The 19,123-nt window shown below is 44.1% G+C and overlaps 1 protein-coding gene across 1 annotated transcript in view; it reads right to left on the bottom strand.

Annotated features, from left to right (window-relative positions):
• Positions 1 to 19,123, bottom strand: part of ARMC3 (armadillo repeat containing 3) — a 63,548-nt gene that overhangs the window by 19,671 nt on the left and 24,754 nt on the right. Inside the window, exons 10-11 of the mRNA XM_054389963.1 lie at positions 5,170 to 5,419; positions 3,007 to 3,143 (exon numbers count right to left, since the gene is read on the bottom strand). Of these exons, the coding sequence (XP_054245938.1) occupies positions 3,007 to 3,143; positions 5,170 to 5,419 (387 nt within the window). The remainder of the gene's footprint in view (positions 1 to 3,006; positions 3,144 to 5,169; positions 5,420 to 19,123) is intronic.

Raw genomic sequence — 19,123 nt, 5'->3', positions numbered from 1 at the left:
AGGCCTATTACTCAGTGTGGGAAGAAAACTCAGAACAGATGGCACGGAAAAGACTGAAGTGTCTGCTGCCTTTTTTTGCTTCAGTTTTTGTAAAAAGGTTGCAAGCAGATGCCTGGCAGAAATATTAACAAGGAGGCAGAAGCAGGAGGCTTGACATAGCTAGAGTAAGTTTAAGGAGACAAAGTTAGCAGTCCCTGAGGACACTTACAGAACCATAGAACTGTTGCAGTTGGAAAAGCCCTCTAAGATCATTGAGTCCAACCATCAACCCAACACCACCATGGCCACTAAACCCTGTCCTACTGTGCCACGGCCATGCATTTCTTGAACTCTTCCAGGGGTGGTGACTCCATCACCACCCTGGGCAGCCTGTTCCAATGCCTGAGAACCCTGTCTGTGAAGATTTTTTTCCTAAAACCCAACCTGAACCTCTCTTGGCACAACTTGGGGCCATTTCCTCTTGTGCTGTTATTTGTTGCATGTGAGAAGAGACTGATCCCCACCTTGCTCCACCTTCCTTTAGGGTAGTTCTAGGAGGTGATGAGGTCTTCCCTCAGCCTCATCTTCTCCTGGCTAAACACTCCCAGTTCTGTCAGCCGCTTCACACAAGACTTACTCTCTAGACCCTTCCCCAGCTGTGTTGCCCTTCTAGTACTCTACAAATTGGCAAAAGCAGCCTCTGAACTACTTCTAATTGCAAAATTCAGGGAGGATAAGCTAGGTGCCAGGAGAGTGGAGAAGGGCAAAGACAATGTTAGAGTTGGAAGATGAAGAACAAGTGAATTTATGGCAGAGATCATTCAGCCAAATTTCAGTGGCCAGAGAACACCACCCCTAATTGTTAAGCAATCAGTTTGCAAGCAACAAGAGATAAGAAGTAGCCATTATGTATTTGTCAGGAATAAACCAAGCAAACCAATCTAATCCTTTCTGTGACAGACTTAATGTATAGGCAGAAATAGATGTGAGATAGGAGCTGACTTTCAGATGTTTTGACTTTAATAAGCCTTTGCAAACATTCCTACTTGAGTACTCGTGAGCAAGTCAGGGAAAGATGACCTACATGAGAGCAGCATGAAGAAGTGCCTGACTGGTTGGAAGGCTATGCTTAATGTATCATTATCAATAATGTGCTGTCAAACTGGAAGGACACATCAATTGGATTCCTACTCTGACACTGTCACAAAGAAAGGATTAAATAAGAGCAGTGTTATATGCAAGATACAGAAAACAATTCCTGAGCTTTATTGGATGGTGGTATTGACCTCAACCAAAGTATGCCATTCAGGCTGGGGGACAGCACTTCCAAATGGCATAAAAAAAAGGAAAGAAGTTTAGACGTGTGTGACAAAATGAGACAAGATTTCAAAACTCAAAAAAAGTTTAACATTCTTACTTTGTCCAGAAAAGAAAACTGAGAGAGGGACATGAGAAAATTCAGTAAGTTAAACTCAAATTGCTCTATAGAGGTGGTTATTCACCCCCACTGAAAGCAGGACCACATGATGAAGCTTGAGGAAGGGAGACTTAGACTTGATATTAGAAAGAAAGTTTTTACAATGAGAGTGGTGAGACACTGGAACAGGTTGCCCAGGGAGGTCGTGGATGCCTCCTCCCTGGAGATGCTCAAGGTCAGGTTGAATGAAGCCTTGAGCAACCTGGGCTAGTGGGATTTGTCCCTGCCAATGCCAGGGGGGTTGGAACTAGATCATCTTCAAGGTTCCTTTCAACACAAAGCATTCTGTGAACCTATGAGTTTGGATTCATTTGATGTAAGGGATATTTAGAACTCAGAGAACAATTCTAATTGTAAGGAAAGTCCAGCACTGCAACAGGTTACCTCAGCAAGCTGTAAAACACTGTGATTGGTATTTACACTGAATAAACAAAAATATGTCAGTGTACCTGATTCAGTCTTACATTGGGCAGATAGCCAACATCACCTTCCAGGTCCCCTCCTGATCTAAATTTCTCAGGGTCTCACTCTGCTTCTAGAAGCCCCTTAAGAGGTGGATTTGAAGTATCTGTGCAGCAATCAGAGAAATGTCCAGCAGAGGGAGCAGGGCAATTACAGATCTTTTAATTTAACCCTGTATAAGGAGTCCCGTGTCACAATTCTTATGAGCTAAACCATATTAATAGATGGAACTTGAGGCTCTAAGAAGGAATAAAATCGAGTCTCTTTTACATGACACTTCAGCACATCTGCAGTTAACCAGAGTATATAAATCAAATTTAGCCTGTATGTCATGAGTACAATTTACTGTATATTGAACCCAGCCTGAGACCTTAATTTCAGTTTCATATGGATGGGGCACTGAAGTCCTTAATCTTGACTGATATAAGCACATCTTTACTATAAAACTGAATTCAGACAGAGAAACAATAAACTTTATCATTCCAGACAGTTCTCTCTCCAGGCTTACATTTTTCCTTCAGATTTTTGTGACTTCAGATCAATACCATTTCAGCTGTCACATCTGTGGTGCAAAAGTAATTTCTGTTTACTTGGCTATTTTGCTATCAATATAGAATCATAGAATTGTCAGGGTTGGAAGAGACCTCAAGGATCATCCAGTTCTAACCCCCCTGCCATGGACACAGACACCTCACACTAGATCAGATTGCTCAGAGCCACATCCAGCCTGCCCTTAAAAACTTCCATGGATGGGACTTCCACCACCTCCCTGGGCAACCTGTTCCTGAGTCTCACCACCCTAATGGGGAAGAACTTCTTTCTAACATTCAATCTGAATCTACCTACTTCTAGTTTTGCTCCCTTCCCCTTAGTCCCATCACTACCTGACACCATAAAAAAGTCCCTCCCCAGCTTTCTTGTAGCCCTCTTCAGATACTGGAAGGCCACAATAAAGTCTCCTTGGAGCCTTCTCCTCTCCAGACTGAATAGCCCCAACTCTCTCAGTCTGTTTCCATAGGTAAAGATCTACTTAGCAGAGTTCTCACATCAAAATCTTCCCTCTGCCCTTTGATACTCTTTCTACTCACCCCAGCCTGCACAGTTCAACAGCAGTAGGTTCATCACTTGCACAGACCATAACAGCCCAAGAAGCATTTCTTCTGACTTCTTTGCTCTTAGAACGCAGCAATTCAACGAGTGGCCGCAGCCCCCCTGCAGCTCTTAGCTGTAAGAGAAATAAAGACATTGCCACGCATGTATTTCATCCATCCCAGCAAGAGCAGCCTGTGAAATTCACCTTCTGAAATGCTCAAGCTTTGTAGACAAGCTATGCTGTGCTGGCAGAAAGGCCACTGATGGGGATGCTGTGCTTCTGGGAGCTCTGCATAGGCTGAGAGCTGAAGTGAGCTTCAGAGTGGTACAAGGCACATCCCTTCTGGCTCTGCCATGCTTCTCAGTTGCTAGGTTGTGGTGTGGAAACTGAAGGGACCATGCAACCCAAGGCTGGCACAGGGTGTTACACAGCTTTTCCTGTGTTCTGTTGCCTCCCAGCAATTAATTTACATCACAACATGTTTGAATTTGTATTGCATTACACCTGTGACAATCTTATTAGCATCCCAGTCTCTTGTGTGCTACGGTCTCTTTCCCATACATGCTGCAGGAAATATTGCTCATTTGGATTGTGGAAGAGAAAGATACTTTAAGGACACTGAAAGAGGTAGATTAATTATCTATGCCCCTTATTCATGTTCTAATTAACAGCCCTGACCCATGAGAAAACACAAGTTGATGATTTATGAATGCACATAGCATCATCTTTATTTATGGAAAGAGTATGACCATTAATAAACAGCAACAAATTCAACTTATTGGATGCCTGATGAGAGGATTAATTACATTCACAGAATCACAGAATCACAGAATGTCAGGGGCTGGAAGGGACCTCAAGAGATCATCCAGTCCAACCCCCAAACTCCAAAGCAGGATCACCTATACTCATCCAGGCAGGTCTTGAATATCCCCAGAGAGGGAGACTCCACAACACCCCTGGGCAGCCTGTTCCAGTGTTCTGTCACCCTCACAGTGAAATAATTGTTTGGCTGAACTGCATTTACTCCATGCACTTCCAGGGTCTCGTTAATCAAGGTCAGACATTGCCCTTCAGGCCTTGAAAGTGGGCATCAGAACAACACATGGCTGGGGACACAGTTTAGAACCAGCCTTGGTGGAGTTAGATAATGTCTGGACTTGATGATCTTCAAGATCTTTTTCCAACCAAAATGGTTGTATGACTCTATGATTCTATGATTCTAACACTGAGAGAGAGGAAAGAGGACAGGACTTCCCATCTTCAAAGTTCAGCTGACAGTGGCAGCTGAAAGAAACCTTAACATTTAATGCTGATAAACACAGGGACTAAGACAAAGCCTTGGTTAAAGCTCACTGAAGCCACTAGAAAGCTCTAAAACATTGATCCGGTGCAAGAAAACACAGGAGTAAAAATTAAACTCTTTCCAAGTTCTCATGACAAACTGAACTAAATTTATCTGTACCAGCCTATGATGAAAACAAAAAGTATCTAGAAAGCCTAAGATTTTTAAAAAAGACATAAACTACAGGTTCTAGCTAAATAGGGAGGGAGGTGGTTGTGCTCTTGTACTCAGCTCTGGTGAGGCCACATCTTGAGTATTGTGTCCAGTTTTGGGCACCTCAATACAAGAGAGATGTGGAGGTGCTGGAGTGAGTGCAGAGTGCAAGGAAGCTGAGGAAGGACCTGGAAAATAAATCTGATGAAGAGCAACTGAAAGAGCTGGGGCTGCTTAGTTTGGAAAAGAGGAGGCTGAGGGGAGACCTTATCGCTGTCTACAACTACCTGAAAGGACATTGTGGAGAGGTTGGTGCTGGTCTCTTCTCACAGGTAATTAGTGGCAAAACAAGAGGGAATGACCTCAAGCTGCAACTGGGTAGGTTTAGACTGGACATTAGGAAATACTTTTTCCCAGCAAGAGTGGTCAGGCATTGGAATGTGCTGCCCAGGGAGGTGGTGGAGTCACCAACCTTGGAGGTGTTTAAAGGTGGTTTGGATGTGGTGCTTGGGGATATGGTTTAGGGGTGAACCTTGTAGAGTAAGGTTGTGAGTTGGACTTGGTGATCCTGAGGGGCTTTTCCAACCTGAATGTTTCTGTGATTCTGTCATAACATCAACCTGAGGAGCTAGCAATCTAGAAAACTTGGAAGAGTAATTTTACCTCAGCTCTTGCATCAGCATCACAAGCAAAGGCAGCCACAGCCCAGGCTGCTTTGCTTTGCACTTGGCTGTTGGTGGAGCACAGTGGCTCTACAAGAGCACTCATGATGGCCTGTCCCTGGATGCTCACACGGAGTGGCTCTTGCATGGCCAGGTTTGTTAGCACTGAGGCAGCATTAGCAACAGCTCCATCTCTCTGAGCATTCAAAGCATTCACTAATGGCCTGATCCCCTCAGCCTCAGCAACAGCACTAGAGAAAAGGAGGAAAAAAAGTAACATCTTTGTTATTTTAGGACCATTTTTTCTTAGTGTGCAGCATTTACTAATAAAGTTAACATGACACTTCAAGATTTTCTATGGATTTATGTCATTTATCTATGACTCAGGTGTAAAGGTCAAGAAGCACACGATCCCAAGCAGACAAACCTTGGACCAGCTTTTGGATTCTTTAACTGATCAGGGCATGGATTCTTCCTGAGATTTGAACAAGTGAATTAAATTTTGCATCTTTTCAAAGATGAAGACTTTCTGTATCTTCAATTCCAGGCACTCTGCAGGCTCCTATCACCTCTCACCATAACCATTCTAGCATAACTTGGCTGAGGAAACTGGGATTGTTTAGTCTGGAGAAGAGGAAGCTGAAGGGACACCTCATTGCTCTCTACAGCTACTGGAAAAGAGGTTGTAGCGAGGTGGGGGTTGGTCTCTTCCCCCTATTATCAGGTGATAGAATGGGAGGAAATGGCCTGAATTTGTAGCAGGGGAGGTTTAGATTGGAAAAGAATTTATTTCTTGCAAGAGTGGTCAGGCATTGGAACAGGCTGCCTGGGGAGGTGGTGGAGTCCCCATCCCTGGAGGTGTGCAAGAAATGTGTGGCCATGGCAATTTGGAACACGGTTTAATGGCCATGGTAGTATTGGGTGGATGGCTGGACTCAATGATTTTAGAGGGCTTTCCCAACCAAAGGAATTCTAGGATTCTACTTCTAAGGAGGATTATATTGTGCATGGAATATCACATTGTTGTTCTTTGTGCAGCCTCTGTTGGTGATCAGGTACCCAAGTGGCATAAACACACCAACTTTCTGCCTTTCTTACAGAGTAGGTGCACATGGTGCAGTTCAGTGCAAAGCATAAATTGAGCTGGTTTTAGACAAGCTGATGTAGACAGCAGGAGTTCAACAGACATAGAATCATAGAACTGTTTCTGTTGGAAAAGACCTCTAAGATCATCACATCCAACCATCAACCCTACACCATGAGTTCAGGGCTGGCTATGACTGTGATTCTACATCAACCAGTCTAGCACAGAATCACAGAACATTAGAGGTTGGAAGGGACTTCCAGAGACCATCAAGTCCAACCCCCCTACCAAAGCAGGGTCACCCAGGGTAGTCTGCACAGGAATGAATCCAGGCAGGTTTTGAATGTGTCCAGAGAAGGAGACTCCACAATCTCTCTGGGCAGTCTGTTCCAGGGCTCTGTCACCTTCACTGTAAAGAAGTTTCTCCTCATGTTGAGGTGAAATCTTCTATGTTCAAGATTGTATCCATTGTTCCTTGGCTTATTACTGTGCACCACTGAAAAGAGCTTGGCCCCCTCCACTTGACACCCACCCCTCAGGTATTGATAGACATTGATGACATCCCCTCCCAGTCTTCTCCAGACTAAACAGTCCCAGGGCTCTCAGTCTCTCTTCATAAGGAAGGTGCTCAAGTCCCCTAATCATCCTTGTGGCTCTCTGTTGGATTCTCTCCTGCAGGTCTCTGTCTCTCTTGAACTGGGGAGCAGCAGCAGATTAATTTTGAATATTCCCTCTGCTCCTAGATGCTGCCCCTCAGCAGTGCTGGGACAACCACTGGAGCAGCCAGGTTCTGAAGCATCTGTGCAAAACAACATGTTTGCAAATACAGCTGGGGGAGATTGTTGGGATTTTTTTTAAGGATCATTCATAGACTTAGGTTAGAGAACAGCCAAGAAAAAAATCCCAAGCCAGTTGATGAAGCACTACTAAGGAAAGAAGATTTTTTTTTTGCAGTCCTTGCCAAAACTTTGCTTTCTACTAAGCAACAGGAACTTATTTGTCTGTTTTATCTCATGCTTGTTTCACTAGTATTTTTTTTTCCTAATGTCATTACAAACCATCACATTATAAAAAATGAGTTCTCTTCCTTCTGGGTTTGTATGTGAAATTGGATCAAATGATTTGAGGCATATGTCCAAATTACTATCTGCTCTTAGTAATTATACATTGGGCTCATCTGTTTGTTAAACAAAAGTTGGCAATATTGTTAGCAACGGGAAAGTGCAGATGGCAATCTGAATTTTCCTTGCAACTGCTTTTCATACTTTCTTTTAGTACATTTTATCTATATCATAGAATCACAGAATGGTCTGTGTTGGAAGGGACCTCCAAAGGTCATCCAGTCCAACTCCCTCTGCAGTCAGCAGGGACATCCTCAACTAGATCAGGCTGCCCAGAGCCCTGTTGAGCCTCACTTCAAATATCTCCAGGGATGGAGCCTCAACCAACTCCCTGGGCAACCTGTTCCAGTGTTCCACCACCCTCATAGTAAAGAACCTGTTACTAACATCCAATCTAAATCTGCTCTAGCTTGAAGTCACTGCCCCTTGTCCTATTCCCACAGGCCTTTGTAAACACTCCCTCTCCATCCTTCCTTTAGGGCCCCTTCAGGTACTGGCAGGCTGTTATTAGGTCTCCCCTGAGCCTCCTCTTCTCCAGGCTGAACACCCCCAGCTCTCTCCTCACAGGGCCTGTGCTCCAGACCCCTCACCAGTCAAGCTGAGATGGATCAGCAGAGGCTATCAGGGTTTGTTGGTATGATCTCTGCCTCAGCTAGAAGGCAGTGGCAGCTCCCAGGTGGTGCTGGAGCATGCTGTAAGGGCAGCAGTCCCTGGACTGAAGGTCCAACCTGCATAAGCTTGGGTGCAGCATAAAGGCACAGGGCCAGTTTGTGGTTGGCTACTTAATCCTCCTGGAGCACCAGGAGCTTTAATGCAAGCACCTCAGCCTTTGTTCAGGAATGAAGCCCATGTTTCAGATGTCCTGCACTGTGCTCCTCAGACTGTCTTTAAGGAGCTGGATTTCCTGGTTGCTCATTTGTTTGCTTTTTCACTTAGGTAAAGCCACTGAATTGCTAGGTTCTCTGGTTAATACTGGTAATATTTGATCCAGATTCCCAGCTTTAGGAGTGCTGTAGCTCTATCCAGGCTGCTGGATATGAAGGAATGCTGGACATGTTGATGGCACATGTGAGGATCAGCTCCACAGCATGTGTTTCACAGCTTTACCAGAAAACATCCCATCCATAGCACATGTGTGATGATTTGATGGCTCACACTGACACAACATGTAACAAGGATAAGACATGCCTGCTGGCCAAGTGTGGGAGAGACTCACCATACAGAACCACAGAATTGATCAGGTTGGAAAAGACCTTTGAGATCATCAAGTCCAACCTATCACCCAACACCATCTAATCAACTAGACCATGGCACTGAGTGCCTCATCCAGGCTCTTCTTAAACACTTCCACCACCTCCCCGGGCAGCACATTCCAAAGGCCAATCTCTCTTTCTGGGAAGAATTTCTTCCTAACACCCAGCCTAAACCTCCCCCTGCACAGCTTGAGACTGTGTCCTCTTGTTCTGGTGCTGGCTGCCTGGGAGAAGAGCCCAACCCCCACCTGGCTACAACCTCCCTTCAGGTAGTGGTAGAGAGCACTAAGATCTCCCCTGAGCCTCCTCTTCTCCAGGCTAAACACCCCCAGCTCCCTCAGCCTCTCCTCATAGGGCTGTGCTCCAGAATCCTCACCAGCCTTGTTGCCCTTCTCTGGACATGTTGCAGCATCTCAACATCTTTTTGAAATTGAGGAGCCCAGAACTGGACACAGTACTCAAGATGTGCACACAGCCATGTACATAAGGCATGGCTGTAAGCTACCAGATTACCAGCATTGCACACATAAACCTTACCCAAGGCAAAAAAAAAAAAAAAAAAAAGTAAAAATAAGAAACCAACCCAAAATCAAACAGTTTTCCCTGGACAAATGATTACACAGGAATTCCAGGATTTGTGGGACAGATCCATCACTCATTAAACATATCCCTGCATCTCACAGGTGTTTGGATAGGGTTGGGTGATCGGTTGGACTTGACCTTGGAGGTGTCTTCCAACCTGGTTGATTCTGTGATTCTGTGATACCAAATGCTTCTGCAGTAAGTATGGGACTTAACAATTCCTACACTACACCAAAGAAACCAGGGATTTTCCCATAGGAAATCCCAATGATCATCCAATCCCTGACAGCCTGCTTCCAGGAGCTTCCACAGATCTGGATGACGTAGCTGAACACATTATAAGCAGATTTACTCTCATTTCCATAAAGGCAGAGAGTGCACAAGTACTTAACAAAAGAGCAAGGTGACAGCTCCATGTGTGTTCAGAGCTGACCTCAGCGAGGTACAGAGCACAGCCAATTTTCTCAAGTGCCACTCAACTTCAGAAAGGTTGAGAACCACTGATTTAGCAGATCATACATATTTATTTCAGCCCTGCATCCTGCTTCTGTGTGAATTCATGTTGAGCCAGGGTTTGGGGAGGGTTAATCAAGCAGCACGGTGGATTGCAAGGCAGAAAAGAATTCATGGGAGCAGGGACAACAGCAGGTGATGAGAGCTGAAGGTAACCAAAACCTTTCAGAGGTGTGAACACAGAATCAGACACACAGAATCAATCAGGTTGGAAAAGATCTCAGAGATCATCAAGTCCAACCTATTCCCTACACCTAACACCTCCTGACAACTAAACCCTGGCTCCAAGGGCCACATCCAATCTTTTTTTTGAACACCTCCAGGGATGGTGACTCCACCACCTCCCTGGGCAGCACATTCCAATGACCAATTACTCTTTCTGTGAAGAACTTTCTCCTCACCTCAAGCCTAAACCTCCGCTGGTGCAGCTTGAGACTGTGTCCTCTTGTTCTGTCACTGGTTGCCTGGGAGAAAAGACCAACCCCCACCTGGCTACAACCTCCCTTCAGGTAGTTGCAGACAGCAATAAGGTCTCCCCCGAGCCTCCTCTTCTCCAGGCTAAACACCCTCAAAAATGACAAAGGGATAAAGAAAGATGCTGCATTTGCAAAATGACCACACTTTCCTGAAAAGTGAGAGCTATCTGAATTACAAACAAGCCAACAAGAAAGCCCAGACAACATAGATGCAGACTCTTCAGAACTCAAAGTTAAAAGAATTCAAATGTCATGACTTGCCAAAACATGGTTAGGATCATGTGCCTGGCCTAACAGTGTTAGGAATTTACCTTAGAATCACAGAATCACAGAATCATTTTGGTTGGAAAAGCCCTTGAAGATCATGGACTGCAACCAGGATCTAACTCTGCCAAGGCTGGTGCTAACCCATGGCCCTCAGCACCACATCTCTGCCTCTTTGAAACACCTCCAGGGATGAGGATTCAACCACCTCCCTGGGGAGCCTCTTCCAAGGTTTGAGATCCCTTTCAGAGAAGAATTTTCTTCTAATGTCCAACCTAAATCTCCCCTGGTGCCATTTCCTCTCATTCTATCACTTGTTACTAAAGAGACCAACCCTCAAATGGCATCAACCTCCTTTCAGGGAGTTGTAGAGTGAGAATGTCTCCCCGCAGCCTCCTTTTCTCCAGACTGAACAAACCTAGTTCCCTCAGTTACTCTTCACCAGACCTGTCCCCCAGACCCTTTGTATTAGGAAAAAAATTCTTTCTAGTGAGGGCAGTGAGACACTGGAACAGGATGCCCAGGGAGGTTGTGGATGCCCCTTCCCTGGAGGTGTTTAAGGCCAGGCTGAATGGGGTCTTGAGCAACCTGGTCTAGTGGAAGGTCTCCCTGCCCATGGCAGGGGAGTTGGGAATAGATGATCTTGGGAACAGATGATCTTTAAGGTCCCTTCCAATCAAACCATTCTACAAATCCATGAATAATGCTCTGGTCCCCAACCAATCCTCATTGCTAAGACAAGGAAGGTTTCCTCAGGAGGGAAGCTTTTCTCCTGAAGAGAAGGCCTAGCCTAAGGGAGAAGGCAACTATCAGTGTTCAAAGAGCTGTCAAAGATCCCTGAGACTGCCTCCAAACCCATAACCTAAGCACCTTCCCATGGACGGGAGAGGGAAGAGAAGAGCAGAGGTGCAGCTACTGTTCACTCTGGATTTACACTGGTGAGACTGAGACTTCCTAAGAATGGTGAAATAGGTTTGGTTTTGCTTCTTCTATTACAACTGAACATAAACTGGCTCATATTAAATTGCATTCTTACTCACTTCTATGTTGTTTACTCTTTCTTCTTCTGACTGAGAATTTAATGCAATTTCTGTTCAGGAAAAACTCAGATTCTTCCTCCTCACAAAAGCCATTGGACTCCTTCTGGGCTTCATTTTCCAAATGTTATTTGCAACTGCCTGTTTAATTTCTGTGCAAAATTACAGTGATTGTGTGTGAGGTGTTTAGCTAGCCATGTATGCCTCTGCATATCTCATTTTCATGCATAATTGCATGTAAATTATGCATAAGAATTATGCATCTAATTAGAGACACATTTTTTTGAAACCCACTCTATCTGTGTTCAGCTTTTTCACACAAGGCATTTTTGATCCCAGCTCTGTTACATAATTTCAGACTGAGAGAGAATATCATAACCAGAAGTTGGACTAACCTCAAGAAATATCTTCTTGTTTACTTCTTAAATCTATTATTATTCATCAAGAGAACCATAGCCAGCAGGGCAAGGGAGGTGATTCTCCTCCTCTACTCTACTCTGGTGAGACCCCACCTGGAGTACTGTGTCCAGTTCTGGAGCCACTATTACAAGAAAGATCTGGAGGTGCTGGAACGTGCCAGAGAAGGGCCACCAGGATGATCAGAGGACTGGAGCTCCTCTGCTATGGGGACAGACTGAGAGAGTTGGGGCTGTTCAGTCTGGAGAGGAGAAGGCTCTGAGGAGAATTCTTGTGGCCTTCCAGTATCTGAAGGGGGCTCCAAGAAAGCTGGGGAGGGACTTTTTAGGGTATCAGGGAGTGATAGGACTGGGGGGAATGGAGCAAAACCAGAAGTGAGTAGATTCAGATTGGATCTTAGGAAGTTCTTCCCCATGAGGGTGGTGAGACACTGGAACAGGTTGCCCAGGGAGGTGGTGGAAGCCTCATCCCTGGAGGTTTTTAAAGCCAGGCTGGATGTGGCTGTGAGCAACCTGATCTAGTGTGAGGTGTCCCTGGCCATGGCAGGGGGGTTGGAACTGGATGATCCTTGAGGTCCCTTCCAACCCTGACAATTCTATGATTCTATGATTTGCCTTGTCAAGCCATCAGAATAATCATATCCAGGAAATGTCTTCTGCATTTACCACAAAATTTCACTGTGCCATTTCAGGATTTTCAAAAGCAGTTGACTACTCTACTTAATCACTTGTATTTTATTTAAAGACTAATATTACTTTCATTCATGTTCACTATACAATGGGAATTAATCTCAGCATGTTTATCCTGAGTAAGGGCATTTAGGAGAAGAGACTTTGACCTACAGTTTGGGCCCCCTTTGTGATACAATAAAAATAAAGATATCAACAAAGTATATTAATTTCTAATTTCAGGAACTGAACACTCTACTAGATTTAGATTGGATGCTAGGAATAAGTTCTTTACCATGAAGGTAGTGGAACACTGGTACAGGTTGCCAAGGGAGGTAGGTGAGGCCCCATCCCTGGAGATCACAGAATCACAGAAAACGTCCACTTGGAAGAGACCTCCAAGCTCATCCAGTCCAACCCTTGACCCAGTACTGAGGGGTCACCACTAAACCATGAACCATGTCCCTAAGCACCAGCTCCACAGGCTGCTTAAACACCTCCAGGGATGGTGACTCCAGCACTGCCCTGGGCAGACCATTCCAGTGTTTGAGAACCCTTTCAGTGAAGAAATATTTCCTAACTTCCAGCCTGAACCTCCCCTGGTGCAGCTTGGAACCATTTCTTCTACTCCTGTCACTTGACACCAAGGAGAAGAGGCTGTCCCCTCCTCACTCCAACCTCCTTTCAGGGAGTTGTAGAGAGTGATGAGGTCTCCCCTCAGCCTCCTCTTCTACAGACTTAGTAATCCCAGCTCCCTGAGATGCTCCTCCTAGGCTCTGTATTCCAGATATTCAAGGTGAGGCTCGGCAGGGCTCTGGCAATCTGATCTAGTTGAGCATGCCCCTGCTGAATGCAGAGGGGGCTGGACTAGATGACCTTTGGAGGTCCCTTCCAACCCAGACCATTCAACGATTCTATGATTCTACTCCTATTTTTTAATGTCAAGTATCCCAACAAAACATCAGCAACCCCAAAACTGAATAAACCTCATGGTCTGGAAACAAACAAACAAACAAACAAACACCTTTAAACTCTCTGGGTTAGCATAGCATAAAACCTGGAGTGTCATTTAGGGATACACAGAGATCTTTCAAGGTCTGTCACTGAATTCTTCTGACAAAGTTAGACACATCTCAGTTCTAAAACCAGAGTATATTTGATTTAAATTATTAAAGACATTGGTAATAAGCTATCAATTCATGATACCTCGGCCTTTCAATAACTTCTGCAACCTTTATTATGAATTTCTTACAATTCCACTAGTATGAGAAATGAAATTCAGCAAGAGAAACCCTTTTTACCCCTTATAGATCCCTTGTAGCTTCAGCCAGGATAAGCTCATTAAAAAAGACCCTCTCCCCTCTCTCTTTTTCCTGATCCAAGAAATAGTGCATGCACAAATCAGTAACTCAGCACAAGTGTTGAGAGTTTGGAATCCACATTCTCACAAAAACAAAATAAGAGGGAACATTCAGGAGCTGCCAGAGCAGCCTTCATGGAGGTAGAAAGGAAGGAAAGGAAAAGCCAAGAGGGTCCTCAAAACAACTCATCTGAAAACAAGGTCTGAGGAGACAGAGGCTCTCCTTCATCTTTGGAAGCACCAGCTAAGGAATGACAAAAAAGATGTCCCACAGCAGTCACTCTACACATAGTGCTCAGACTGTGACACTGGACCCCATCTTCCACTTCTGGATAAGTCTTTTCTGGACAGCTGTGAATTCACCTCAAATGCCAGCAATCTGTTTTGCCTTCCTAAAGGCTCATCCTCTTACGGTGATTCAGTGTGGAGAAATTTCTGCTTTTAGTTTTCTCTCTTGGCATTAAATCTCTAAGAAAGCACACACACTAGCACGTTAGGATGAAATGACTGAGGTGCAAAGTCAAAAGGTTTACAATTACTTGTGAAAGCTTATTTTTACCCCCTTGTGTGTATGACAGGCCAATTAGACAACATGCCACAGTCAGTGCACAGGTTAGATTCACAGCAGGACAGAATTAGGTTTGCCTGATCAGCCACAAACCTGCAATTGCCTGCTACACACTTTAGCCGAGTAACTTCACACTGTGCTGAAGGAAGTTAAAACATATACTTAAATAATTTGCATTTAATTCAGAAATATGCTGCAGACAGAGTGTGCAGCCAATCAAAGCACCAATACATCTGTCTGGAACTCACTTGGGTGTAAAATAACCCTTGCCACTTTTAATTCCAACAAGGTGTAATTCACCTCAGCTCACATCACTGAATGCCACTGTAGGGCTGCACACTCAAGAGTGCCACTAAGCACAGTTCTCTCTCCTAGGCTTAGGAGACTCCATTCCAGGAAGAAAAAAGTTTCACCTGATCCCATAAATGTGTATCCTGGGAATTTGCAATGTGACAACACACATGATCTGAGGCTTTCACAGCTAAAACAGAATCATGATGGAATTGTCAGGGTTGGAAGGGACCTCAAGGATCATCCAGTTCTAACCCCACTGCCATGGGCAGGGACACCTCACACTACAGCAGGTTGCTCAGAACCACATCCAGCCTGGCCTTAAAAACCTCCAGGGATGAGGCTTCCACCACCTCCCTGGGCAACCTGTTCCAGAGTCTCACCACCCTCATGGGGAAGAATTTCTTCCTAACATCCAATCTGAATCTCCCCACTTCTAGTTTTGCTCCCTTCCCCCTAGTCCTATCACTACCTGACACTCTAAAAAGTCCCTCCCCAGCTTTCTTGTAGCCCCTTAAGACACTGGAAGGCCACAATCAAGTGTCCTTGGAGCTTTCTCTTCTCCAGACTGAACAGCCCCAACTCTCTCGATCTGTCTGCATAGGAGAGGAGCTCCAGCCCTCTGATCATCCTTGTGGCCCTTCTCTGGACACATTCCAGTACCTCCATATCCTTAAATAGTGGTCATAGTGCAAGGATATGAAGGTAGGAGGGAACTAAAGGAGATGGATACAAGTAGGATGGAAACATTATTCATTGAAAGGCTTCTCAAACATTGGAATGGTCTGCTCTGAGCAGTGGTGGAGTCACCATCCATGAAGGAGTTCAGGCAGTGTGTGGCCCTGGTGCTTAGGGATGTGGTTTAGTGTTGTTTTGTGCTGGGTTGAAGGTTGGACTGGACAATCTTGTAGGTCTCTTCCAAGCAAATAGATTCTGGGATTCTGTGACTGAAAGGATTTTCAAAGACTGGAACAGACATGGTGGTTGAACAGCTGGTAGAATCCCCATCCCTGGAGGTGTTTCAGAGACAGATATATGGTGCTGAGAGACATGGTTTAGCCCCAACCTTGGTAGATTTAGAGAATGGCTGGACTTGATGATAATGATCTTTTCCCATCCAAATGATTCTGTGATTCTGAGTATGAAAAGCCCAAAAGTTTTTGCTGTATCCAGAACTTGTATATGGTTAATATTATCTCAGTTTAGAAGTGTTCTGTTTTCTGTCTGAAATTATTTTGGATAGTCTCAGGCTCTGCAGCACCTTAGATTTGTGTTAGAGATGAATGCTTTATATTGGTCTCTATCTTCACTATTACCCCTCAGAGGAAACAGAGTTTAAACAAAACAAGAGGGTTGGTTGGTTTGGTTTTTGTTGGTTTGTTTTGTGAAAGAAGAGCTGTACTGGACACAAAATGCATTACACTGCCTAAGACTGCAGAGGGATTTTTCCACCTGCACAAATCTACGAAAGAAAAACAACTGGCTGAGTGAAACATCTTACACCTGCAGGTCACAACTTAAGAGTACTGCTCGTGGGTTGCCTGTGAGTTATCTGTTGTGATGTCAAAGTCATAGTGGGAACCCATTTTTGAGTGCCAGCCCAGCATTAGGCCTTGGTTCAGTTTTTCTGACAAGGGAAACATTTAGCACAAACTATTTTGCCATTTTCAAAGGAAGTCAAAGTGTAACCTGTAAGGAAGAGCTTCTGAGCTCTTGGGTAATGACCACATTGAATTTTTTTCTTTAGAAAGCATCCATCACACTATGGGCAAATCAAGAATCTGATCATGGCATGAGTTAACTGTTTGCATTTGCAAAGGGCTCACCAGAATGGTTCAAGAAGGACAGGGACTTGCTGGAAAGGGTACAGAAAAGGGATACAGAGATGATTAGGGGACTGGAACATCTCTCTTATGAGGAAAAACTGAGATATTTGTGTCTTTTTAGTCTGGAAAAGAGAAGACTGAGGGGAGATGTCATAAATACTTTTAAATACTTCAAGAATGGGTGTCAGGAGGATGGGGCCAGTGTTTTTTCAGTGGTGCCCAGTTACAGGACAAGAATAATGGGCACAAACTTGAACACAAGAAGTTCCATGTACACATGAAGAGGAACTTCTTTAAAGGTGGTGGAGCACTGGAACAAGTTGCCCAGAGAGGTGGTGCAGTCTTTATCTCTGGAGACATTCAAAACCTGCCTGCATGTGTTCCTGTGTTCAGAGGAAGATGAACACTTCTCTAGGTGAAGCTGCCTTGGCCATGGGGTTGAATCCGATGGTCTCCAGAGGTCCCTTCCAACCTCTACCATTCTGTGATTCTGTGTAATGTAAAAAATAACAACAGAAACCCCAAAGCCCAACAAAATCCCTTTCGCTTGCAGCACTGTAGCTCCGAAATAGAACTCTGTCACTAGAGGTCAGTATGAAAACATCTTACCCTAACACAATGCGGCTCCTGACATTCTATTGTTGATTCCCTCCTTCAGAAACACGAACTTACCGTATAAAGAACTATTAAATCCTTTTTTAAAAAAGGGACTAAATCGTTACAATGGATTATTACCTATTTCTGTTCTTAAATGTAGCTCCCATGTACTAGAAATTTGTGTCCCTGTTCTCACATATTCCTGCAAAGATATCATTTTACTTAGTACCAACGCTTCAATATCGATCTGCTTATGTGAATTCAGTTTCATCTACAGTCTTGAAGGAGAAAAACTATGAGTGAATTTCCCATTTTCTAATAAGAATGATGACTATTATTACCTATTGGTCATAATCATTCCTTCCTAATGATAACGACAACAACATTTGAAATGTGAGCAAACTGGGCGTTCTTTAGGTATACTCCTTACAGCCATACACCTCTTAAAAACAATCCAAATCTGTTGTGGACACTGAAAATCTCCATTGAAGATGGTGAGAGACTCTCACTAAGGGTGGCCATTACCCACCTGGAATAGATGAGGATGTATTTTGGCTCATCAGATGAGTACATGAATTTCAGTTTAGAATAGGTGCAATGCCTACAAGGGAACAACTGACTTTCTCTCACAGGGCACTGCCCATAACTAATGAGTTCCCAACCTGTTTCCCTATCCCCAGCCTATTCTCAAATATTGGAAATATGGATACATATACAGGCTCCCCAGAGAGGCTGTGGAGTCTCCTCATCTGGAGGCTTTCAAGACCAGTCTGGATGCATTCCTGTGTGACCTGCACTAGATTGTATGGTCCTGCTCTAGTAAGGGGGTTGGACTCGAAGATCTCCAGAGGTCCCTTCCAACCCCTAACATCCCGTGAGCCTGTGATATATTCAGATGCTGTGACACTGCCTAGATGGACCTTATTTTTCTAATCTAAATAGGTCCACTGGTTCCTGTAAAGCTTGAAAGAATGATAAAATCAAATAACATCCAGCTTGCTGACTTTGCAAGCTTTGGGGTGATACCTTTGATATACTAAATCCAGATACAATACTCAGAAATATGTAACATGACACTAATTATAAACCCCAGGAGAAACATTCTGCCAGCTCATGAGTCTGTCAGGTACCACAATTTCCTGCAGCCTTTAGCAGAGCTGAACAAAAACCATCCCCTTTCCTTCTCCCCACCACCACCCCCTAACCAAAGTCTAACCAAATGCTATAAATTTTGCACTTAAAATAAACAATTTAAGACAAATATTATTGAGGCTGTTAATTAGTTTTCATGTCCAGTACAAAGCTCTAAATTTCAGAGCACATGTTTTTCTTTAGTGGTAACTCCATTAGGTGCCCAGAATTCAGCCACTGCCAGATTTATGAAGAGGGCTATTGGAAATGGCATTTGTGCTGCAACAATAGTGAAGAAAAGAGCTGCTTGAATTAATGTCTGGCTAACTGGTACATTGGAGAGCTTTATTTCTGTGTGTTGCTTCTAACTAACATCATATTTAGATTTAACAGGATTAGCTTATCCTAAATCCAGAAAAAGCAACGATAATTGATGAGGCTTTAAACAGGGCGGGGGGAGGAGGGAGGAATAGGCAGAGGTTGAAGTAAAAGGTTTATTGTGCAGTTGTAGAGAGCAGGATACTTTATTTTGCTGCCCAATAGATGGCACTGATGGTTCTTGGGTTGTGCTTCGTTTTTCCCTTCCTGCATTATGTACATCATTGAAGCGACTCTGTCTGCGTTTCCCTATGCTTGGATGCATCAGAAACAGATTTCATAGATGCTTCCAAAAGGCATTCTGCTGCCCAAATAATTGCATGAGGGTTGCAATACAGCAAGTTAGTGTTCTAGATTAAAAAATAAGTCAAGTGGATGCAAACAGGCAG

Source organism: Indicator indicator, chromosome 20 (genome assembly GCF_027791375.1).
Source record: "Indicator indicator isolate 239-I01 chromosome 20, UM_Iind_1.1, whole genome shotgun sequence".
Taxonomy (NCBI): domain Eukaryota; kingdom Metazoa; phylum Chordata; class Aves; order Piciformes; family Indicatoridae; genus Indicator; species Indicator indicator.
Note: the sequence above shows the minus strand (reverse complement) of the source record. Positions and strands in the feature narration are given on the sequence as shown.